Genomic DNA, 25,900 nt, shown 5'->3' with positions numbered 1-25,900 from the left:
AGCATCAGTTGACCCTGCCTCAGCATCTGCGAGTTGGTCCTCAACAACTCTTCTAGGACCTGACTCTGACCTCCCTATCTGGGTTGTTCATTGTCCTCCTAGTTCTCCATGTGCCCTCTTACGTTTTCCACCTCTGTATCAGAAAATGGGTTCGGTGCTCCCTCTCTACCTTGGCCCCTGCCTCTTCCTCATCCACGGCCCCTCTAGAAAACCACTCCTTGCCACTTGGTATTTGGGTGGCATCACCTACTCTTGCTCCCCACACTAGCCAGGTTCATGCTCTAATACCACTTTAATATTCCTAATAGGAAAATTGACAATGATATCATGCAAAAATACACATACAAACAAAAAAATTTAAACAGCTATTAAACACCCAGAATTTACACCAAAACTGCACCAAAATTCAGCCATTTTATTATATATAAAGATGAGTACAATGCATGAAATGTGTGCACCTGGGCTTGCCAAGGAAAGCTAGACAATCCCAAGTGAGAAAATGTTGCCTGAATGCAAAGGAAACAACTCCTCAGTGTATTGCATTGGCCCTGGAATTTCTGCACCCTTGGCTGAAAGAAACCCCTGTTTGAGCCTCTTAAAATGCCTAGAAAATTCTACCAAATTAATCTTGGGCTCTCCACCACAAACCCAGAAAAACTCAGAAAACTTTTGGTCTAGTTCTTACGCTCCAAAATCACCGCAAAATTCTATGAACTTCTTCACTACCAAAAAAATACGACCTAGAGGAAAAATGACCTTTGCAACCCCTCCAAAGGTTGAGAAATATCCCCTAATCACCCTTCTCGCACCTCCAACTCAATTCAGCACCCAATCCCTCAACCAAGGTTCCCCACAAATATCTCCACCAAGAACTACGCATCCCAGGACAACTACTGCGCAAGCCTCTGCAAGGGAAATTCGACTTGGGCAAAGCACACTCCCAACGCCTGCAAATTCACTGGAAATCCACTGCAAATTGGTCAACAAACAAACCTGCAAAGGCTCAACGACCTCACCATCGGAATACTCTCCCACACAACTATGTGGCCCCCTTTTTTTCATCCAGTCTTATGCAAGGAAAACTCATACCACCTAAAACTGCTTCCCAAGTCTCCAAGAAACTATTGCAATGCCTTCCTAGGGTGGCACTTGAGGTTCACCGAAGAAAAGGGTGAGAATTCCACTCGAAAATCCCTGGTGTTGAACAACACTTTGTCACCTAGCTAAACAGTTTGAGCAACAAGGGTGTAATTTTCAAATTAGCAAAAGGTCCCAATAGCTACCCTCAATCCTCCATTTATATTTGTTGCCTCCCCTTTTCCTTGTGGGTCCCTCCTCCAAATATTTCGACCTCCCTCTACAAAATCAATTTCTCCTCCAAGGGTGCATATTTCTTGAGGGGTGGCCCCCGCATTCCACCAACACTAATATTTGACCCACTTTTCCTATGTTGGGATCCAAAAATGTGCTAGATCCAAAATTGCAAAAATTGTAGTTCTCCCCTAGCAAAATTTATTGAGAAGAGACATTACAGTTGTGTTGATTTACGAGGCATTTTACAAACTCCATTATTGGCATAACTTCAACAAAATGCCATCACTTGTGGCGCATACAAATGTTAGCTTTAGCAATACATAAATTGAATTTAAAAGCATAACACTGGCAGCAATTTAGACTTAAGATATATGACAACCTCTCAGCATAGACTCTAACTCAAATCAGCATGCTTCAGCATTAAACCCTAACTCAATGACAATATGTTCCCAATACAAATTGTCCTCTGCCTCTCTCAGCCATACACACATACCTCTGTTGACTCAACTCATACAGCAACATACAAGACAATAGTAGCATGTACATAAATTTGCATCCCATATAGTCATGTACGCCCAGACTCTATGCACTTGCAGTTATATCAACAATCTGATATATCAATTTAATGCATAGATATATGCAATTAACCTCTAGTAGTTGCGATCTTATGCTAGGTAAACAAACATGCTAGGAAGATGGTTTGACTATACTAATATGTAGGAACTTGAGAAAATTATAAGTGCAAAGTTATTCCAAAACCTTTATAAACCCACAAAAAATTCTTATAGTTTGGAAAAGCTCAGTAACTATCATTCTCGGGAGGAATTCATAATTCGTTTTCGAGAGTTAACTTATTCAAAGGATTTCTTGCGTATTGCGAGTTGACACACACCCTTAATCCCTCCTTTGTCTTAGAAACTCACAAGCCTAGCAGCATGTTCTTCTCTACATAGGTACATGAGCACACAAATTTTTCGCTTCAACAAATTGAGTACTGGCAACAACTGATTCCAGCGTGTTGTCGCACAAAGTGTCTAGGCACCGCGACAACGCTCAGAGTAAGGGTTGTCACTCTAATCCTTACCCACTCCGTTTAGCCTCTCTCCTAGACAAGTCAAGGGGGGTAGTCCCTAAGGTGAATGGATGAGGATAGTCTGTGGAACACAGACTCTAGCATATTTTAAGGATGAACAACTTGATGGACTTAGAACAAGTCTTGGTCAATTGAGATAGGTAGATTAAAATAAGACACAACCATAAGAATTGATTATAGACCAGTGCCTCTAATTTGAATTAACCATAGACTAAATAAAAAAACAAGTTATCCAGAGCAATTTATAAATGTGGCGAAAGTGACGATCATGAATGATTAAATGTAAACGCCCAAAACTTTATCATGCAAGAGATTCTAGAATTAAGATAATTTTCATTAAGAACTCAAATCTAGGATCATTTTCTAATAGGCAATATAATTTTTAAAACATTAATCGCTCTTGCCATTAGAGATATCAATACCACGAAAATTAAAATTTTACATTTAACACCAATGACACAAAGGAACTTTAAATTTGAAATTTAATTATCCCTTAGGCAAATAATTTAATGTGGTAAATAAAGAAATTAAATTTTTAATATGACAAGTAAATCAAAAGGGTTAATAAATTGAAATTTTAATGGGTCATAGGCCACATTAATATTTTTAATGTGAAAGCACAAATACTCTTTCAATTTAATTCCTTAGCCATTCTAAAGTCACCAAAATTTTAATGTTTTAGATTTTTTTAATTTTTAGATTTTTTAATGTTTTTTAAATCTTTTAGATTTTTAAATGTTTTAATTTTTATATTTTTCAAAAAAAAATCAAAATCATAATTAAAAACAAAACAAGAAAATGTGAAATCAAAACAAAAAAGTATAAAAATCAAAAGATGAAATTAAAACAAATCGAAATGAAAAATAAATAAATCGAGACACAATCGAATTTCAAATGAAAATGAAAAAATATTCTAACGCTAACCTCTAACGCATATACAAATAAAAAAAGTGAAATGAAAAATTAAAAAGGTCGAATGAGAGTTCTGTTGTGTATGCAGGTCATATGAGATGGAGGCTGCGGAATGGAGAGAATGATGGCGACGGGAGGGAAGAAGACTGCTTGTTGGAGGAGTTGCACGCAGGTAGCAGCAGCGAGGGGCTTCATAGCAACGAAGGGGAAGGAGCTCGACGAAGCTAGAAAGACTACGGGTTGTGTGATACGCAGGTTTTGAAGGAAGCGACAGGAGTATAAGGGACAACGCAAGGAATGGAGTAACAAAAATGGGTTGCGGATGGAGAAGAGCATGCAGGTTGGGATGCGAAGGAGCAGAGGAGAGGCAGCGGAATTTCTTGCAGGGGTATGGCAGCAACGAAAGAGAGGACACAGCAGAGAAAAGCAGGCAGCGTAAGGGGTTTGCAGATTTAATGGAGAATGCAGGCAGTAGCAAAAGGTTGTGGGCCTTCTTAAAAAAAATCGAAATTTTTGCAGTAAGAAGAATAAAAAGAAGAACCCAGGGATCATTTCCAGCCAGCCAACGGTAGCCTCAAGAAACCCAAAGTAAAACCAGAAAATCGAATTCCATGTCAATATATTTTTATGCTTCAATTTAGCCTTGAAACCCTTATGAAAGTTTCCAGATCTAAAAAATTTTAAACCCTTGGACTGTAACAAAATTGAAAAATATCCCTGGAAAATTACGTTGATAAACCCCCAAAGATCCAAATCTTACCCTCCAAGGCCTAAATCTGGACTCTACACAAATTTCCCTCTCAGATCTGTAGCTACACGACAACAAGAAACACCCAAACGATATATACAATGATAAAAACTAAAACCCAGAAAAACCCATGTTAGAAAAATAATTACAGAATTTACAAACTGCACAAGAATGGTAGATCTATCAGATCTGACGAGTATGAGTCCAACTCCGCTCCCAGATCTGATAATCTAAGGCTCTCAACAGCTAGATCTATCAATTTCCCCCACAAAAATTAAATTTTTAAATTCTAAGGAGATGCTAACTCGAAACCCTTCGTGCATCGCCAACAAAAAAAAAAATCTTATGATAAGCTCGAGATTAATTTTACTGGGCTCCTCAGCAAACACGGATTGGGAGTTGGCTTGTCTAACTGAAAACTTCCCCTAATGCCCGACAATCTTAAATCAAGATTTTCCTGCAAAACTCAATCCAGCTATTAAAAATAGAGCGGGAAAATAATAATAAAACTCAAAAAAGTAGAGATACTTGCTATTATGTTCAAAATTTAGATTATTATTCAAACCCTAGCAACTGAGAAAGATACTTGTACTCAGATCACTCTTTAGAAGCTATCATCAATGGCTTTAGAAAAAATTATGCATGAAAACCACACATCTTACAGTGCTACCATGAAGAGTAACACCAGCAAAACTTAACCCCAAAGTCTTTCTTTATTATCCATAAAAATATTATACATGAGCTTCTTGCTAAACACACGACTCAAAGGTCAAACCGATTGACTGACAAATGACTTCCTATTTAAAGATAAATCCTCCAACGGCTAGTTCGAGTGATCCTCATCAAAGCAATATCGACCATTGATGAAGATTAAAATTTATTTTAATCTCATCCGTCGAAATATTTAATTCTTGAGGAACTTTGAATTTTTCAATTAAATGCATTTTAATTAACTTAAAAATAAAAAATTTGAGTTAATTTCCCCAAAAAATTTACTTTGACTTAACCCCCAGGGATCAAAGGTTTAAAATTTAGCAAAATAATTAATTTACCTTAATCCTGGGACCTTTTAAATTTAAATTTTAAAGACCAACGAATTTTTCCTTTGGAGAATTTAAATTTACCTAGCATTAATTAAATTTTTTGCTTAGGATTTTAATTAATATTTGGCCAGAAAAGTTAATTAATTAACCTACAAAGGGATAAATTACTTTTCCAACCCTCGAGACACTTTACATCATGACTTTCATATTTTTTACATTAAAAGGGGGAAAACCCATTTGTAATAGACCCCCACGGACCACCCATTTCTGCGACACAAATATAATCCAGCAGACCAAGAAATTTGTAATAAAATAACCTAACCAAATAGTTAGGATTATTCCCAAATTACTTTTACATAGACTCGATTTAGAGCACTAGGACTTGATTAAGATCCTAGTGACAAAATCCATTCCAGCTTTGGGGTAAGACTGGAGGAAAACTCTACTGACCATCCAAGAATGGATTGGTAAGACAAAAAACCTCCCAGAATGGAGATCGTCACTAGAAAAGTAGGTTTCCCTAGGTCATCACATACATGACATGGATTTGCTGATATTATTTACATTATACACATGCAAAAATGGTTTACATAACATATTGGAAGTGAAGCTGATAATGATAGTTGTACGGCACGAACACATTGATTAGGCACTATCCCTTTTGCGAAAAAAAGGGGGTGTACTGCTATGGGTTGGGACACGTTGTTGCACCGAAAATGTGAAAATCCAAAATCTGCATCCACGCAACACACAATATAACATAAATAGCGTCCATCCAAAAATCATCACATAACGTTAAGCACAGGAAAGATATAAGCTCTTCATTTATTAACTATCCTAATAATATGAAAAACATCTACCTACAAAAATAAAACACTGAAATAAAAGGGTGTAGAGTTAGGAAAACAATACAAAGGATGCCCCATGGCATCAGATGCGTTCAATGTAGTGCATGTTGAGCATTTGCCTGCTTTCAGGCAAATCTGTTGGTTGTTTCTCAGATGTACCATGTCCAATCCTGCACACAGTAGGACTTTTTCCTATCCAAAAATCAAGTTGCTCGTGGCCAACCGCTTTCTCATTCTCTTTCTCTTGCGCTTTTTCTTTGTGGCAGGTTGTGATGTTGATGATGATGCGGTCGGCGTACAACTTCCTTCTTGATCCGAAAAATGCTTGTATGGAAAATTTGGAATGTTCAAGACTTCTGTGACCTGCGCTTCTTTATGAACCTAATCTATTATGACTGGTGGATCAACCATGTGAGCATCAACCTGATTCTTATTAATTTCCATTTTATTCGAGTCACCTTCAATTAGCCACTTTTCAATGGAACAAATGACCTCCTCATAATAAGATGGAGCTTGCTGTAGCAGACAGGGAGGCCTACGATCTATTGACATTTCCTTGTTTCTCTCATCCTCTGACTGATGCTGAAATTTTTGTACCTGTATCTTTTCCATTGTTATGCCATCCATCTGGTTAGAGTGTTCCACCTTCATAGCACTAACTTCCTTGGCATGGTTTTCCTCCATGGTCAATAACCTATTCTAAAGACATATTTGACCAGCTTCCATGTCCTTTATAATTTTATCATTCTTTTCTTTCATGCCCATGAAGCAATTTTGCATATAGTTTATCTCTTTCTTATGATTTGCTTGCATGGTAGCTAACTGATTATTATAATCGAATCTCATGATGGTCATTTCTTCATCCATAGTTGACAATCTGTTCTGAATCGAACTTATTTCTTCTTGATAACTTGCTTCCATGGCAATCACTTGATTTGAATGATTAAATTCCATGATCGTCATATTTTCCTCTAGGGATAATAACTTGCTTTGCATAGAATTAATTTCTCTGGCATGATCAGTGGTTAATGTTGCTAGATTAAGTTCCATATCTTTAATAAGTTGAGCATGATTAACTTTTGCATTCTTGCTTACCTGAGCCTGGTTTAACTGTATGTCTTTAACCATTTGAATTAACTCCTTCAAATCATTTTCAACTTCTATAGTTTTCTTCACTTCAGCTTTTTCTTTGACTTTGTCTTTATCTCCATATTTATCTTCAAAGGCATCAATGATTGATTGTATAGAATCAAAAGTGTTATTAGGGAACTTAACATACCAATCAAAAGCATCTCGAGATAAGGTAAGAATGAAAATCATCATCTTCACATCTTCATATTTGGAATATGGAAAACACTTGCTTATACAGAGGCTGACATTCCGAAGGTGAGTTTCAACAATAAAAGCATTGTCTCCTTCAAAAGGAGGAAATTCATTGATGGCATCATCAAAAAAATAAAGATAACCATGCGGAGCTCCCGGAATATTAGTAAAATCACAAGGACCAAACAAGTCATAATCCATGATGATTTGATTAACGGGAAAAAGATGAGCCAAATGGATATCAGAGAGAGAGATCCCTGCTCAAGAAAATGAAAACATCTACAAGAAGCAATCTTCTAGCAGAAATTCTTGTAAGAAATGGAAGAAGTGGAGTCGCCACTTGAGCATGAATATCTCACAAAGTTTCCAAAGGCGAAACCGGAAAGTTATTTGAAGGAGGCAAATGGATATTCAAGCAGCGCTCCATGTCTGGGATTATATGAATGAATAAGTGGAGTCGCCACCCAAACAAGTAACCAACTGGAATTTCCAAGTTCAGAAAGTGAAGATGAAAGGATTAGATGAGAGAGATGACAAGAGTTAGGATGGTGAGAAATGAAGAGACGAAATGACGCCAGGAAAATGATATGGCATGCCATAAATCCAAGGCCCAATAAATTCGTCCCCGGTGGCAACGCCAAGAAGTGTTGGCCTTGCTGACTCGAATGAGAGATGAGAAATGAGAAGAATGATGAGGAAATGTCGTTGAAACGCCGAGAATAAAATGTCCCCGACAACCACGGCAATGCTCAGAGTAAGGGTTGTCACTCTAATCCTTACTCACTCCGTTTAGACTCTCTCCTAAACAAGTCAAGGGGGGTAGTCCCTAAGGTGAATGGATGAGGATAGTCTGTGGAACACAGATTCTAGGAGATTTTAAAGATGAACAACTTGATGGACTTAGAACAAGTCCTGGTCAATTGAGATAGATAGATTAAAATAAGACACAACCATAACATAAAATTGATTATAGAACAATGCCTTTAATTTGAATTAACCATAGACTAAAGAAAAAACCAAGTTATCCAGAGCAATTTATAAATGTGGCGAAGAAAAAAACAAGTTATCTAGAGCAATTCATGATCGTCACCTTCGGCACATTTATAAATTGCTCTGGATAACTTGTTTTTTTATTTATTCTATGGTTAATTCAAATTAAAGGCACTGGTCTATAATCAATTTTATCTTATGGTTGTGTCTTATTTTAATCTATCTATCTCAATTAACCAAGACTTGTTCTAAGTCCATCAAGTTGTTCATCCTTAAAATCTCATAGAGTCTATGTTCCACAGACTATCCTCATCCATTCACCTTAGGGACTACCCCCCTGACTTGTCTAGAAGAGAGTCTAAACAAAGTTAGTAAGGATTAGAGTGACAACCCTTACTCTTAGCATTGTCGCGGTGCCTAGACACTTTGTGCGACAACACAGTGCATAACTCATATTGCATGTTGCTCAATCATGGCACAGTCAAGCTAATTACACACTTAGCAATACGCCCATTACTAACTGCAGAGCATTCTCAAGGTTCCTCATGCAAATTACACAACTAGTGCACTAATATTCGACCTTCATATTACAAAACCACAATCCATACTCCAGTGTATAGACGCTATAGGTATATGTATCTAAGATGCCATGGGATCATGTTGGACCTCTTCAATGCATTGATACTTCTTGCATTGGTATTATACACACTAAACACAAGATGTGTATACTATTGCTGGTGTATACGATGGCCTCCCCATGCGTACTTAAGCCTATCTGACCCAATCGCACCTCTGTAAGCATGCACACACAACATTCCTTTTCTCTAGATGCAGAAAACAATTGAAAATTTGTTACATACTTCGCAGGCAATTCCAGATGTATCCCATTTCATTTTAAACTAACGCACTACAGCATACTCTGTCATTTCAAACTCGTCATTTGCACACCAAATTATTCACGATTGAACCTTAAATGCACAACGAAACAATGTGCACACACTACACTCCCAATCCACACTCTTGACTTAATAACTCTGCCTGATGTGACTACGTCCACTACAGTTGCTACATCGATTAGCATTCAAAATCAAATATTGACATAGAAATTCCCCTTTGGTCCACGGTCAAACCACATACATCGTGCTTCTCCTCCATTGAAATCGACCTACAAGACCTTTTAACAGTGTCGATAACGTCAGAGTTCAACCCTTGTCTCTCCTTTAATCGTGGTTTCAGCCATTGCTCTAGCGTTGTCTTGCTGCAGCACAACCTTCCTTGATCGATCAATACTCAGGTTTACCTGCTACATGTTTGTGACCCCGTATCAATAAACAAGCCCCTTGGCCCTAAGAAATTAAGCTCTCGATCTCTAAGGCAAATAAGAACTCGGGCTTGTAGAATCAACCTGATACAAAAGAATTTTCTAGGGTTTTATTTAGCTCTAGTCAAGTAACTTGATCTAGCAATTTTTATCCCTAGCTAGGGTTTCAATTTCCACGAAATTAATCGGCCCTTGTTACGCACTGATTCAATCTAGTGATTTCGACCTTAGAAATTCAAGGAAATTCGACCTCATTTGATTCAATAATCTCTGGTACAAGATAATATTCTTGGTTGCAAGATCAATTGTATAAATGATAAATCCAACCTGACAATTGAAAGAAAAAAATCCTCATGCTGGCAAAAAAAACGAGCTCTGATACCATTGTATATTCCTTTCAGAATATTTAGCTAAAAATAAGTCCAGCAAAATTACACCATTAAATTTGCAAAGTTTTACACAATAGATATTGCCAGTAAATTGAACAAATTTTCAATAGAACCCATAAATTAAATGAAATGTTGCAAACTCATAATTAACATGAGAAAGCAGAACAAAATTCAGCCTTGTTATTATATTAAATGAACCTTAGAAAATGGCTGACAATAGCTATTACATCAATGAAACCCAAATTGGAGATATAAATGATCCCCACTCAAATCCACAGATCTGCTCTCCAATTGATGTCATTGAAGCTCCGTGATATTTTTGGATGAAATCTCTTCAACAATGAGTTGGGTTCTCTTCCAAACCACACAAGAAAACCCAAGGGTTTTCGTCCTGGGGCATACTAAACTTGAGAATTGCGTTTCCAAAATCTCTCCACAAAAGAATACCCAAATCCAAGATGTCCAAATGATTTGCTTCCCTTCTTTTTAAAGACATGATGGATGGCTCTCTAACCTTATAGAAAGTATTTATTTTTATTATTTTATTGCCACTCTAGAAGCTTCTCCCTCTTATTTTATTTTAAGTGACTTTTTATTTTATTTTAGCCACTTTTCCCCCTTTTGGCCGTTTTCTCCTATAAAGCACTTTCCCCTATTTTATCTAATAAAGTGACTAATTAAAATCACTTTTTAACCATGGGAAATGATTATTCGGCCACCATACTTTCCCCAGCCACTTGAACTCGCCTTTCACCATCCCATCTTGTAGATCTCTTTGTTCCAATTCCAACGAGCTATTGCACTAAGGTGTTCCTTCCCACATGACACCTTTAGCGTATTTTTTTAAGATATGTTCAATAATAAACCCGTTTTATGGGAATTGTCAGAATGCATCGGAACCAGGAATAAATAGTGCAGAACTAACCCTGATTATGAAACACATCAAACAATCCTAATCGGACCCCTTAAAACTCCTCAAAACCCCTTCAGGACCTCTGATGACATAATCTTGCTCCTGTAATCTGGCTGTCACAAACCTTGTAAATCCATACTAACCACATCATAAGGGAAACTGAAAATGAGGACATTACAACGATTGTTATAAATTGGATGAGTAAAAACAATGTGGAAAATTATCTCTTAGGGCCTATTTTTGAAAAGATTCAATCGTTTGAATCCAATTTTAACACAATTTCTTTCCAAAACATTTTCAGGGAAAGGAATGAAGAAGCAGATGGACTTTCTGAAGCAGGACTGTGGGTGGTACCAGATGCATGGCACATGCAAGATCTCAGGTAGGGTCAGTCCTCCAAATACCAACTCCAAACATTCTATTGATCTGGTCATGGTGGGTTTATTTTTTTGTATATGAAGCTCTCATTTAATTGGATTATTTCAGTTCTGTAATGATACAGCAATATAGGCTATTTAGGAGTATATATTCCTATTTTCTTAAGGAAGACCTCAAGCATCATTTTTGAACTTTTTGATGTAATTTTGAGATGTTATATCAGGACTGTTTGGATAGTGGTATGGCTGTAGAGCGAAAAATAAAAACAGCCTGTTTATTTCTGAAAATACCTGAAATGCTTAAATGCATATAAAGAATGCAGTTTTATCTTTCTTTTGAATAAAATTACTATTTTCTTTCTGTTGGAAAAATAACTAAATAAATAGCAATATTGCCCAGCCACAGTAAATAAAATTGGATACATGGGCAATAATTCCTTCAAGTAACATTTAACAAAAGAATATTACATTAGCTTGACGGAAACTGCATCTTTAAGCTCTAGGTGATAAAGCATTGTTTAGATCTATTTAATTAAATTCAGGGATGGATTGCTGCCGAACTGTAGCTTACCCGAGAGGATAGCTTTCCAGACTTAACCTGCACATCAAGAACAGAGGTTAGCAATTTACAGTGGCTAGCAGATGGAAAAAATTGAAAAGATTCAATAGTTGATAGCTTAATAAGATGGATTGCAATGTCTAATATATGTGTCAAGGACGTTATTCTTCTGCTTTTCAGGAAGCATCGTCCATACAAGTATTTGGAAGAAAGAATAACGGACACAAACAAATGAATAATAGTCCAAACACTTTTCAATTTAAAAAACAGACGCATCATCTTCCTACTAAGCTTTTCAATGATCTGAGCATTATATTAAATTTACAGGCTAGGATTCAGAGGAAGAAGCATTATCAATATAAATAAAATTGACGTTGCAGTAAGGACGAAAAAAATACATCTAGAGAATAATAACCAACTTTGAACACAAACATAAACATGACTTTCATATGCAGATATTGATAAGAATGGAACTATATAGTAAATACATTAAATATTACACTAAGAATCAAAAGAATAGTGAATACATTAATATAATACACTGAGAATCAAAAGAATATCATTACTTCTTCAAGAAATTGGAAATCCACAAAAGCTGTCCCTGCTTGGACAGTAAGAGCCCTTTCTTTCTTTAAGGCGTCCAAACTTGATAATGTATATCCCTTTGGAAGAATGCCAAGCAGATAAGCTATCAAGAAATGCCCCGCTTCATGCTGCAAAGCATTACCGCCTGAAATTAGAAAAACAAAAAAAATCCTTCATTGACATTTTGAAAATGAACATAAAGCACCATAAGCAATGGTTTGTTGGTGATGATTGTGTAATTTATGTAATGACCCTAATGAGATGTACATGGATCGAATGTATATGTAAATGGTAGATATGCTTGTTAGTGGGACTATATGGGCATTGAGTGAAAACTTGTGCGTATAAGAGATCAATTGATTCATTCTTACACACATTGACTTATGATTGATATTTGACACGTAATTGGGTTATTTGGAATTCTTTTACTAATGCCATAGATCTCACTGAATTTGGATTTGGCAAGAAAACGAAAGATCGAAATCACCAACAAACTGATTTTCATCTTTATCTGGAGATCAAAGCTGTACAGATGATAAATCCACCAAATTCCGCCCAATGGATCTGGTTTTTGGCCCTGTAATAGCCTCAGACAGTAATATGTCTTCTCTATAATTTCATTATGTGGTTTATTTAGAGTTCTTCTAATCATTTAACTCTCATTATTATACTTTTGGGACTTGTGCTCCGCACCAATATAGGGTATACAATGTGTGTATGCAGGTTCACGATGTTTGATTATGATTTATGCTCATCACAGATTACATATACTTCTGGAACTTGTGCTCCACATAAATATTGGGTATACATTCTGTATGCAGGTACATAATGCTTTATTATTATTCATGTTCATTACAGATTACATAATATACATAAGCAAGTCAAACAATATTTACTTGCATACAATAAGGAATTACAGTTATATTCTCACACTCATAAGTTAAATACAAAGCACAGCATTAAACCCATAGAACAGAAAATCCCAAATTGTTTTCATAACTGGTCAACACTGATAAACTCCACGCAGTGGAAAACAGTTCATTCTAAGGCAGAAAGCCAATCCTATTTATTTTTGCAAAAGAGGAGACAACTGTCATAGAATTTTAGATCTTAACAACTTTCAACATAAACAAAAATGAAGTGCAAGGTTCCCAAGCTACATGATCAACAATAATTATTCATGAAACTGATCAAGACTGGGACAAGGAGTGCCTCCTTAAACATGTGTACCCAGTTTCTCAATGAAAGTTTACAGTTTAAATATCGCCTGACATTGTAATATATATTAGCATAGACCATCATAAGCATAATTTTTCACACGAAGTTATGATTCTTGTGAAAATTCCGCAGACCGGAATCCCTACTGCGGCAACTGATTAAACTTCTCCAATTTGTTGATTACTTAAACAAATTATTTACTGCTTCCTACAGCAAATATCGACAATAATACACTGCAGCCTCCACCAATTAAATAATATGCCCAAAACAAGAACAGAACAATAGAGAAAGATACAACACAAATGACACAACATTTTTTGGACAAATATCCCCAGAAAAACCCAATGTGGAAAACCAGTGCAGCAGATCAGAGGGTTTTATTATTAAGCTGAAGTATTTCTGAATACAACTACTGGATGCCCTCCCGCAATCAAGTTACATAGAAAATCACTTAGCAGAAGAAACTGGTGAGATTACCTCACTCTACACTGCAAGTCCTCACTGATCGGGCAGCTGAACTATGAGTTCCCCGGCTACTCCTGCGCTGCCCCTGTGTGGGCCCTGCGTCAACCTCTAAGCCACTGCGTCAACTCAATTGAGAATCAATTTGCTTTCAGAAGCCTTTTCCAGACATCCCGACTCAGAAACGTCAGCTCCCTCAGCAAATTTAGACCTCTGCGCTGAAGTTGTTGCACTGCTTTGCGTGGGACCTGCGTGAGCCTTTCCTGGCTCTACGTCATCCTCTCTGCCCTCTGTGCTGCCTCCTTTGTGTGTCTCTCTCCCTCTTTGCTTAGTATTCTTGGCTCCGGAGAAGATCCTCCAACCAAAACTCCCTCTTCCCCTCTCTGCACAAGCTCACTATCGAAAGTCTCCCATTAGTTGCTCTGCTTTAGAAAATCGAACTTATGAACTCTCTGTGTGTATCTTCCAAGTGACCCTCAAGCTTCCTTAAATAATCTCCTCGTTGACATTCAATGTCCTAGATTAGAAGCTAATCAATGGCTAAGATCATTTATGCTTGATCCTCGTCTTCTTCTAGAAAATACACTCACAATGTTGATTTGTAGTAGCATCAGATGTGTTCTAGCCATGAAAATTGGTGGAGAGGCTAAAGCACATGAAATCTCCAAGACCAAAAAATCGTTTTGAGAAATTTCATCTGGATGAGGAGTTATTAAAATAATAATTATTTGTAATGGGTTCCTAAGTCTAAACTTAGGAAAATAAAAATGTTAATGGGTATTAATAAAGATAAGAATGAAAAGCTTCTAAGAGACGAAGATCAAATTTGTTTTAATCTTAGCCATTGATTAGGGACTTAATCTCGGTCGTTGATTCATCAACAGGAAAATTATAAGAGAAGACTTGAGGGTTATTTGGAGACACACCAGCAAATACTCAGTATCTCTAGGAAAATCGATTCTCAAAGAGAAAGAGATCGATTTCAGAGGGAGTTGCAGGGTGCAAGAAGAGGGGGATTAGCAACAGTCTAGGGTGCTCAGAAGAATGACGCAGGGACTCTGAGAAACAGCGCAAATGCAGACGCAGAGATGACACAGAGAGGGACCAGAGCAGCACAGAGCCAAGCAGAGTGACGCAAGGCTGACGCAGTAGAGAAAGGAACCTCTCCTAGGTGTCAGAATGTATCAAAGAAAAGTCTCGAGTGTTTTCTCCTAGTGTCTATGTAAATTTTCTGTAAAAGTGATTGCTGCTGAAGATCAATAAAATCCCTCCTCTGCTGCTCTGGTTTTCCCGCATTGGGTTTTTCCAGGGACAATTGTCCAAAAATAACTGTGTTGATGTGATTGATTCTTGTGCATAAGTTTATTTCTGTATAATGATGTGATATCTACAGTAGAATTTATTTTAATATTTACTGAAGAGATTTCGTAAATAACTTATTGAGAATAATAAGTGAAATAAATCAGTTGTTGCAGTAATAAAATTTCTGTTTAGAAATTTTCACATGGTATCAGAGCGAAGATCTGATGACAGAAAGGGAAAATCAAATATGGGTAAGGAGCATGATGTAGAGGCACCCACTCAAGGAGACTCATGTAGATTTTCAGAAGAATGCACAAGAGACAGAAATTATGATTATTCTTTATTGGCTTCCAGATTGTAAGAAGAACTCTGCCTCTTCAGGGCTTTGGTATATAGATAGTGGAGCTTCCTGGCATATGACAGGAATCCGAGAATGTTTTTCCGATTATCAAGAAGAAAGAATAATTTTTCAGATCACCATGCGGAATAAGGCAAAGTGTACTCTAGTAGGGAAAGGTACTAGAGTTTTTCAAACAGAAATAGGAGAGCGGTTCCGAGCTACCAATGTGCTACATGTGCAAGGGCTAGGGATGAACTTACTTTCCGTAACTCAACTTCAAAGCAAGAGCTATGACATTTTCTTCATCAAGGAGAAAGTATACGTCAAACACCCGAGTTGGAAAAAGAAGGTCCAAATCGGAATCAGAAGTAACAGTTACAGGTTGCAGCTAGAATCACCAATGGCACTAATAAGTAGTAATGGAGACAAGGATTTGAATGAACTATGGCACAGAAGGATGGGACACTTGCACCATGGGGCTCTGAGAATACTCAGAAAAACTGTAACAGGAGTTCCAGATCTTAGTAGTGAACGAGATGATGTATGCAGAGGGTGTGCTCTGTACAAGTATGCCAAAGCAATGTTCCCAAGAAGTAAAAATAGGCCCAAGAGTGTACTAGGATTGATACACTCAGACATCTGCAGACCGATGTCCGTAAAGGCTCTTAGTGGTGTCAAATATTTCGTCACCTTCATCGATGACCATTCCAGGATGATGTTGATCTACTTTCTGAAAACCAAAGATGAGGTTTTCGGTCGATTCAAAGAGTTCAAGGCTATAGTGGAGAATCTGACAGGAAACAAGATAAAAGTGTTGCGCTCAGACAATGGTGGAGAGTATGTTGACAAGGACGTCACCGATTTTTGCGGTAGGGAAGGCATCAGAAGAGAGTGGACAACTCCCTACAATCCAAAGCAGAATGGAGTAGTAGAAAGAAAGAACAGGACTATTGTGGAAGTAGCTAGGACAATGATGTATGATCAGGATATGCCAAAATTCCTTGTAGGAATTTACAGGGTAAGTTCCTCAGACAGAACACCAAAGGACACTGCTCACAAACAGATCACAGATCAATATTAATAAAAGAATGAAAATTTACATAAGCTTCTCTCATGAACGGTTACCATACAAATGACCCTCCATGCTCTTTAAATAGAGATCATGGACCAATCGGGTGTTAAGCCACGGATCAAGTGTCGGTAATACTGAGGAGAGAATGAACCGTCGGATCACTACATATCGTGACCGTCAGATTGTAAGTTACAAAATGTACATAGTAAAGAAACACACTTTACCTAACTCTATACTAAACCAAGTTATACTTAACTATTTCCTATGTATCGGAATATCCTAACATCCCCCCTTAAGAACAACTTGGGATAAGATTGAAGGATGTACAAATATGACACAATAGAAGAAGGAAGGAGGCACTAGAGCCTATCCCCCCTTAGTGACAACTTCCTGAACTCCAACCATAAATCAAAGTTTAGTAAACTTCGCCTCTGTGAGAGCCTTTGTAAAGATGTCTGCAACTTGATCATCTGTTGAACAATATTGCACTTCAAGAACATAGTCATGAATGAGCTTTCTGATGAAGTGCATGTGCAGTTCAATGTGTTTGCTGCGCTGATGTTGGACTGGATCTTTGCATAGTTGAATGGCACTTTGATTATCACACCAAAGTGTAGTCGGATGCTGCTGCTGAAAGCCAAAGTCTGACAGGATCTAACGAAGCCACAAGGCTTCCTTACTAGCTTCTATGGCACCACGATACTCTGCTTTTGCTGAAGAAAGAGAAATGGCACCTTGTTTCTTGCAAGCCCATGTAATAGGTCCTGAACCAAGAGTGAACACATAACCTGCAGTAGACTTCCGATCATCAGGGTCACTAGCCCAATCGGAATCAGTGAAACCAACCAATAGAGGAGCTGCTTCGGCACTGTAATGAATCCCAAACTGAACTGTACCTCGAACATAACGAAGTATTCTTTTAGCTGCTTTCCAATGACTTTCATGTGGGTTTTGCATAAACCGAGCAACAAGGCCAACAACAAAGGAAAGGTCAGGACAAGTATGGGTTAGATACAAAAGTTTTCCTACAAGTTGACGATATAAGGTAGCATCAACTTCAGGAGAAGTACAAGTGACTGAAAGCTTGACTCCAGACTGAAAGGGAGAAGGGGTTGGCTTACAGTCTTCCATGTGAAAATGGCGTAGAATATCACAGGCATACTTGGACTAGGAAAGGCAAATACCTTCCTTGGATTGCAAGACTTGAAGACCAAGAAAATAATGTAAGTGTCCTAAGTCTGTCATTTCAAACTTCCTTTTAAGGCTAGACTTCACATGGTTTATAAGGTTGGGATCACTACCAGTAAGGATAAGATCATCAACATAAAGAACAAGAATGATAAGGGACTTGCCCACTTTCTTTGTGTAGACAGTATTGTACGAATGACACCTAGAAAAGCCAGTTTCTAAAAGAAAGCTATCCATTTTGGCATACCAAGCTCGAGGAGCTTGCTTGAGACAATAAAGGGATTTCTTAAGCCGACATACAAGGCTGGAGTCCGTTTGTATAAAGCCAATAGGTTGTTCCATATAGATTTCTTCATGCAAGTCCCCATGCAAGAAGGCAGATTTAACATCCATCTGATGGACTTCCCATTTGAAAGAGGCAGCAAGGGAAAGAACAAGGCGGATAGAATTCATTTTGGCAACAGGGGAGAAGGTTTCAGTATAGTCAATGCCTTCAACTTGTGAAAAACCCTTAGCAACAAGACGAGCTTTATGTTTATCAATGTTCACATCTGGTCCATACTTGGTTTTGTCAACCCATTTGCATCTAACAAGTTTTCGTCCCTTTGGTAGAGGAACAAGATCCCATGTATCATTTGCCAATAATGAACGATATTCTTCATTCATAGCTGCGTCCCAATCTGGATGGCCTGAAGCTTCTGCAAAGGTGTCAGGATCATAATTTGCTGAAGCTTGAGCCAGTAAAGAAGAGGCTCTATCGAACTGAGAACGTGTACGTCGCTGATATGTAGGATCACCGGCAAGAGCACCTGCTGCATCCCGAGTAGCATGGACCCATTTTGGAAGCTGAGGAGCTGAAGGAGGATCTTGAGAAGGTGGGGGAGGATTGTCATCCTCGCTTTCATCATCTGAAGAGGAAATATTTTCAAAAGTAGAAGAGATAGGGAGAGGTGGCACATCTGCCGAACTAGGCTCGTAGGCCGATATATTTTCAGCAAACTTTACATCTCTTCTAATGATAACATTTTTGGACTTAAGTGGAATAAGTCTATATCCTTTGACATCTTCAAAATATCCAACAAAAATACATTTTTCACTCTTAGGTTCTAAAGCTTTATGTTTCTCATCTGGAATATGGGCCCATGCTTCACTTCCAAAAACACGAAAGTGACTTACATCTGGTTTAATTGAGCTCCATGCTTCTTCTAGAGTGATATTCTTTAAAACCTTAGTAGGAGTGCGATTTATTATGTAATTTTCACAGTTAATTGCTTCTGCCCAAAAATTAAGACCAAGTCCTTTAGATTGAAGCATACAATTAGCCATTTCCTTTAAGGTGTGATTCTTCCTTTCAGCTACACCATTTTGTTGTGGAGTATATGGAATAGTATGTTGAATTTGAATTCCATTCTCAGTGCAAAAGTTGATGAATTTGTTGTTAACATATTCTCCGCCATTATCAGATCTTAGCTTAAGAATTTGATGTCCAGATTGTTTTTCAACAAAGGCCTTAAAGGCCAAGAACATGTTAAATACTTCACTCTTGAGTTTTAAGAAGTATATCCAAGTGAGTCTGGAGAAATCATCAATGAAGTTAAGAAATACTTGTAGCCAGAGAATGAAACAACTGGAGGTGGACCACATAAATCATTATGCACAAGCTATAAAGGGGCTGAGGCGTGCCAAGAGGCACGTTTTTCAAAACTATCCCAATGATGTTTTCCGAGCACACATCCGGAACAAACACCATCTCTGCAAGATACCATTGGAAGACCTGTCACCATATTTTTTTACATAGATTCTGAAGGGAGCGATAGTTTAAGTGACCAAATCGCTCATGCCAAAGTTTGCTCACTTCATCGTTATGAGCGACAAATACCAAGGGAAGATTTGATGACCGAAAGTTGTGAAACTTATACAACCTTGTAGAATCATCAGCAATGCCAGTAGCTAAAATCTGTCTAAGATCTCTTAGGTCCTTAATTACAACATCGTGAGGTGAAAATTCAACGATTTTACCTTCACCTGAATGAGTTATCTAATATACAGATAGAAGGTTGCAGGATAAGGTTGGAACACATAATACGTCATTAAATTGACCATTGTCTATATGAACAATTCCAATCCCTACAACACCAAGAGATCTATCATCACCAACATATATATTTTTGGTGTTACAATCATTTAAAGAAGAAAACATGGCTTTGTTTTTGGCCATGTGATAAGAAGCTCCAGAATCAATGAGCCACTCATGAGAATGAGAAGAAGAAGATACATTTAGTGCATACCCAGACTGAGATGCTTGACAACCACATGCAGAAAGTGCTATTCCTGAAGATGAAGTTGAACTTGAAGAGTGCTCCAAATGGATGTTATGCTTCTTCATTGCTGCTTCCAAGGCTTCCATCTTCTTAAAGCATTTGGATTCTAAGTGGCCATCTCGTATCTCAATTACAAAAGTTGCAATGTCTATCAATCTTCTTCCCTTTGTTTTTATTTGTCTTATCATTTTGTTGAAATGATTTTTCATTTTGAGGCTGAAATTGCTTAGGACCCTTGTTTGGTTTAGGACCATTCCTTTTAGGATACAACTTATTAGGATTCTTTGAATTTGGTTGCTGTTGGGTGGCTAACGCTTTCTTAGAAGAGTTTCCAAGATTAAGAAGACCAAGGTGTAAGAGTTTTTCTTGTTCTCTTATTAAAGAATCACAAAAGGAATCAAAGGAAGGGGACTTGTAGGCTTGTCCTTGAGAAATGAAGGCTTCTCTTGTAGAACGGAAGGTGGAAACAAACATAGAGTAGGCTGGTCCCAACTTAGTAAGAATAGAATAGATAAGGTTACTATCTTCTTTCTTAACCTTAACACCTTCCAAGAGAAGTCTAAGGGTCTTGAACTTGGACAAAAAATCTTCAATGCAAGAAAAATTATTGGGGTCCAATGTAAGCAACTCATTTTCAAGTTGATGGGCTTCAAGTTCATTTTTAATTCCAAAAACTTTAGTAATCTGTTTCATTGCTTCATCAGGAGTATCAAGTTCTGTAATACGGAATTTAAGATCTGGAGAAATAGACATCCCTATCAACCCTCGTGCTTGATCTTGCCTATTTTCCCATTTAGCTGCCTTATCTTCATCTTTCGGTTTGGTTTCTTGGCCTGAGGCTATTTTGTAGATACCTTTATTACTAAGTAAATCCACAATGTAGGACCACCATTGGAAATAGTTGGTGTTGTCAAGAATAACTTGGCATGGACTTTCCATTTTAACAGAAACTGAAACTGTAGATGTTGAAACTAAGTGTTTCAATGGAAAGATCTCGAAAAATTAGGTTGGTTAAAAAAAAACGGCTCTGAAAACGGCTTCCGGATGAAGAAGTTATGGCTTTTTGAAGAAAAGTTGATGAAGATGCCGACGAAGTGCGGGAATGTGCGGAAATGAATGATAATGTTATATTTAAAAAAAATCCACCCCCTTTCCAAACTTAATCTAATTAGCTCAACAAAAAGAAGACTTGAACTCAAGACCTCTACTCTCATAAAGTAGCTTTGGACCAAGTGAGCTAAACTAAAAGTTTAGTAATTTTTGGAAAAGAGGAAGGGGTTTTTTTTTTTTTAGTCACTGAAGCTTTGGGCTGCGTGCTTACTTGAGAAAACTCTTTTTCCCTACAAAACAGAAAACACAAAACCCAACACGGACATACAAAAAAAAACAAACCTCGCGGCTTGAAGTTAGCTTTACCCGGAAACTAAATATTTCCCTCAATGTTTCTGATTTTCCGAGATCACACTAAGGCGCAGCGGAAAAGAGCATACGCATGAGAAAAACCCTTCCTCTCTGTTTCTGATTTGCCCAGATCGCACAGAGTCGCGGGGCAAAGAGAATACGCAGAAATGAAAGGTATAGATCCAGTAATAAGAAAATGAGCTAAATAAACCGAAATAATAAACTGAAAGAAAATAACTAGAAACTGCAAAAAAAATTGTATACCTCCAGATCTTAAAAATGACGTAGCTAGGGCTACCAGAAACCTTTTCGCGTGAAACGAAAGGGGTTCCTCACTGGAACAGATGCTCCTAACACAACAGAGCAGTCCTCTACCCCGAAAGCAGTCAGAAACAGTAGATCTAGGAAACGGTAGTCAGATGCAGTTCTACTGGCTTCAGATTTGGATCACCAACGGACGCGGCCCTCAAATAGCTCTGATACCATGTAGGAATTTACAGGGTAAGTTCCTCAGACAGAACACCAAAGGACACCGCTCACAAACAGATCACAGATCAATACACTAGTATTTTGACGTGGTTAAAACCCTCAAAGAGGGAAACAGTCCATGGCCTGAGCCAACGCGGCCACTTCAGGCAATATATTAATAAAAGAATGAAAATTTACATAAGCTTCTCTTATGAACGGTTACCATACAAATGACCCTCCATGCTCTTTAAATAGAGATCATGGACCAATCGGGTGTTAAGCCACGGATCAAGTGTCGGTAATACCGAGGAGAGAATGAACCGTCAGATATTCATCTTAAAGAATGCTGGAAAGCCTTGATAGGAGTACAAGGACTGTCTATGGCAGATGAGAGTGAATTCTTGTCTGTAATTGTTCAAACTTCCTTTCAGTTAACAAATACAGTACATCCTAAACTAAAACAGCCGGTGTTAAAGGACTGTGTTACTGTCGGGATAGGAAATGCACAGATTGAAGGTGTGCATTATGATAAAGAAACATTACCCGATCACTGGTACATCCAATATAAGTCTTTGGCTTCAGATAATGCAAACAGCAAAATTAAAAGATTGGCTCTTGAAGATGGAGGGGTAAAAATCATTCCAAATCAGTCTATTTACCCTAGGATTCCCAAGCCAATAGTTTTGCCAGAGAAACATGTATTACCAGTAGAAAGTCCAGTCCAAAGTGGAAGAAGGTCCTTTTACAGACAGTTATCTATACCAGAAGAACAGTCGTCTACTTCCACAAGTACACCCCGGTCTGAAAAACAATTGTATATACCTGAAGAAAAACCATTTCTAGCTGTAAATAAAATGTTTAGAACTCATGTACATACTTATCCACCTATGGAAGAATATAGGTATGCAAATAAAAGATTTGTCAGAGGAGGAAAATGGCCACCAAAAACAAAATTTTGTGTCTCTTCATCAATGTCCAAACAGCCCGCTACAAGAGCAGACTGTGCACCTCTGCTAGAACATGAATCACAAGAGCCCAATGACCTAGAACAAGTATATCAAGTAGGAAATTATTTGACTACTTGGTGTGCTCATGCTGAAGATGTTCTAGACAATTTAGGACAACAAGCAGATTTGATAAATGAAAATTTAAAACTGTTGTATGAAGAGCAGCAGGAAGAAAAGAGAGAAAGAGAGGAGAGAAGAAAAAGAAAGATGAAGAAAAAGGGTAAGAAAATCCCTAAATTTCATGTAGATATGACAGCCCCAAATTACTGGGATTTAGAAGAAGAAGCACCAGAAACAAGTGATGGAGAAGGGACTTCAAAAGACACTGGAAAATTAACCAGTGGATCTTCTAGAACGTTCAAAGCAGAAAAACCTTTTGAATCTAAGAAGGAATTCATGACTCTAGAACAGGCTGCAATAAAATTTCCATCCTTTATTATGCCATCAATAAAGAATCAAAATAAAGCTCACATCTTTAGAGAAGCTGTTAAGTATCCTAGAATTGAAGAAGATCTGTTTGCTACAAATTCTAGTGGTTACATTCTAGATCTAGATAACTCATCCAATCCTGGTGAGTCTATTAGAATCTGGATAGGAGCCTTATATCAAATGCAGGTCACCACAAGATTAGACAACGTGTCTATAATGATTTTAGCAGAAAAAAGGATGGCAGGAATAGTGTTTGACTGGTGGATGGGAGGAACAGAAGCAGAGAGAATAGCAGTCATGGAAGCAGGTTTAGCTACATTTGAAATGTTGTTTATGCCAGAACCAAAAGATGAAAAGAAACAGCTATTGACTGACCTTAGCCGCATGGAATTAAAAGATCTAAAATATTTAGATCAATTCGGTAAAGAATTTATGGCTAAAGTCTTTAAAGCTAATTTGTTCAATGACATTGCTCAAAAAGTTTCGTTTTTATCAAAGTTGCCAAGAAACTTAGGAGATCTGATTATGAAAGATCTTGAGGTTCAAATGAAAAGTTTAGAACAAGTCTATTGGGTTGATCTTCTGTTTAGAGTGTCAGAAAAGGTAAAATATTTGTGTTGGCAGAAGAAGGCGCATGACATCACCCCAAGCTCAGATGTCTGCAAAACTGTATTGCCATGGACACCTTTTAAATCAAAGAAGAAGAAATACAGAAGGTATGGTAGATACAAACCCAAAAGAGTATCGAACCCGAAGAGACCTTTCAAAAAATTTAGATATCTGAAAAAAAGAACAGCTCCAAGAAACAACAATTGTTGTTTCATTTGTAAAAAGGAAGGACATTTTGCCAGAAAGTGTCCTCAGAAATCATCTAGTAAACTTAAAGCCTGTATAGATATTGAAGAATTTCAAGATGATTGGTCTGTAGTAGAATCAGATGAAGAAATTTCTGATGTATATATTCTTACAGAAGTTTCAGATAATGAAGATGAAGAACCTGTACAGAAAATGAATATTTGTAGAAATTGTTCTGATGATGATTTCTATAGTGAACAGCACTATAGTGATATAGAAAGTTCTTCAACTATTGTGTCATCAAGTGAGACAGAAGAAGATTCAGACTCAGAATCTATTTCTGGAGAAGAATCAGAAGAAAAAGAAGAAATATCAGAAAAGCCAGACAAAGGTAAACAAATTGTATCACCTTTGCCCAAATTAAATTCTTTATGTCCATTCGAAAAGAAAATTGCACCATCAACTAGTATATCTATGCCAGAGATTACAAGAAATGAACAAAACACATTGCTAAAAAAGATTGTCAAAACAGAGAGCTTGATTTATATTCCAGTAGAAGTACAAGTCAGAAATGAATGGATTTCAGTAGATGCATTTGTAGACACTGGAGGATCAAACAATCTAGCTCGACCATCTTTGTTCAAATCTCTTTGGAAACCATTAAAGAATATACTAGTTTCAGAAACAATTGGAGGATCTGTCCAGCTCACACACTATGTAGACAATATTTCTTTAAAAGTTGGAGGGAGTATTGTAAAAATCTCAGCAATTCAGCACTATGACCCTTCAGCAAGTTTGATGTTAGGCATGCCATTTATAAATTCTGTGCTTCCAGTAACTATCAGCCAAGATAAGCTGATAATAAATCTGAAGAAAAAAGCTATATCTGTGCCTAGGCTAAGTATTGCAAACTCTGAAGCTAGGCGCGAGAATAGTCAAAAGAAAGTAGGAACTAGAAGGCCGACTAAGGATTCAAATGATTGGCAAGAGGTCCTACAAATTTATGAAGCCAGAGCAGAAAAGATAAATAAACAATCAGCATGCATTGAAGAAAATTGGTCTACAGAACAGAAAGATATCTACCAGAGACTTCTGAAAAGTTGTTCGGACAACCCACAACAGTTTTGGGAAACTGAAAGTCCGATGCAAGAGATAGTCACCTTACATGACAATGGAGTAAAAGGAAAAGTGATTCCGTGCACACCATCTGATGAACAAGAAATGAAGAATCAAATTCAAGAACTACTAAAGATGCAGCTTATAGAAATCAGTGAATCTCATTATGCATGTTCTGCATTTTTAGTTAGAAACCATTCTGAGATAGTAAGAGGTAAACCACGGATGGTTATCAATTACAAACCTCTTAATGCAATTACTCAGAATTTTAATTACCCATTGCCAAGACCAGAAGTAATCATGCAGAAGATTCAACATAGTAAGGTGTTCAGTAAATTTGATATGAAGTCAGGGTACTATCAGATA

The 25,900-nt window shown here is 37.4% G+C and overlaps 1 protein-coding gene across 2 annotated transcripts in view; it reads right to left on the bottom strand.

Moving 5' to 3' along the window:
• Positions 1–25,900, bottom strand: part of LOC149145272 (uncharacterized) — a 446,502-nt gene that overhangs the window by 104,926 nt on the left and 315,676 nt on the right. For both annotated transcript variants that reach the window (XM_089449292.1, XM_089449293.1), the window contains 2 exons: positions 12,397–12,543; positions 11,843–11,869 (listed from right to left, as the gene is read on the bottom strand). In XM_089449292.1, the coding sequence (XP_089305418.1) occupies positions 11,843–11,869; positions 12,397–12,543 (174 nt within the window). The remainder of the gene's footprint in view (positions 1–11,842; positions 11,870–12,396; positions 12,544–25,900) is intronic.

Source organism: Pinus tabuliformis, chromosome X, assembly GCF_031772625.1.
Source record: "Pinus tabuliformis cultivar Carrire ecotype Pingquan chromosome X, CPIR1, whole genome shotgun sequence".
Classification (NCBI taxonomy): domain Eukaryota; kingdom Viridiplantae; phylum Streptophyta; class Pinopsida; order Pinales; family Pinaceae; genus Pinus; species Pinus tabuliformis.
This window is presented reverse-complemented; position numbering and strand designations above follow the sequence as displayed.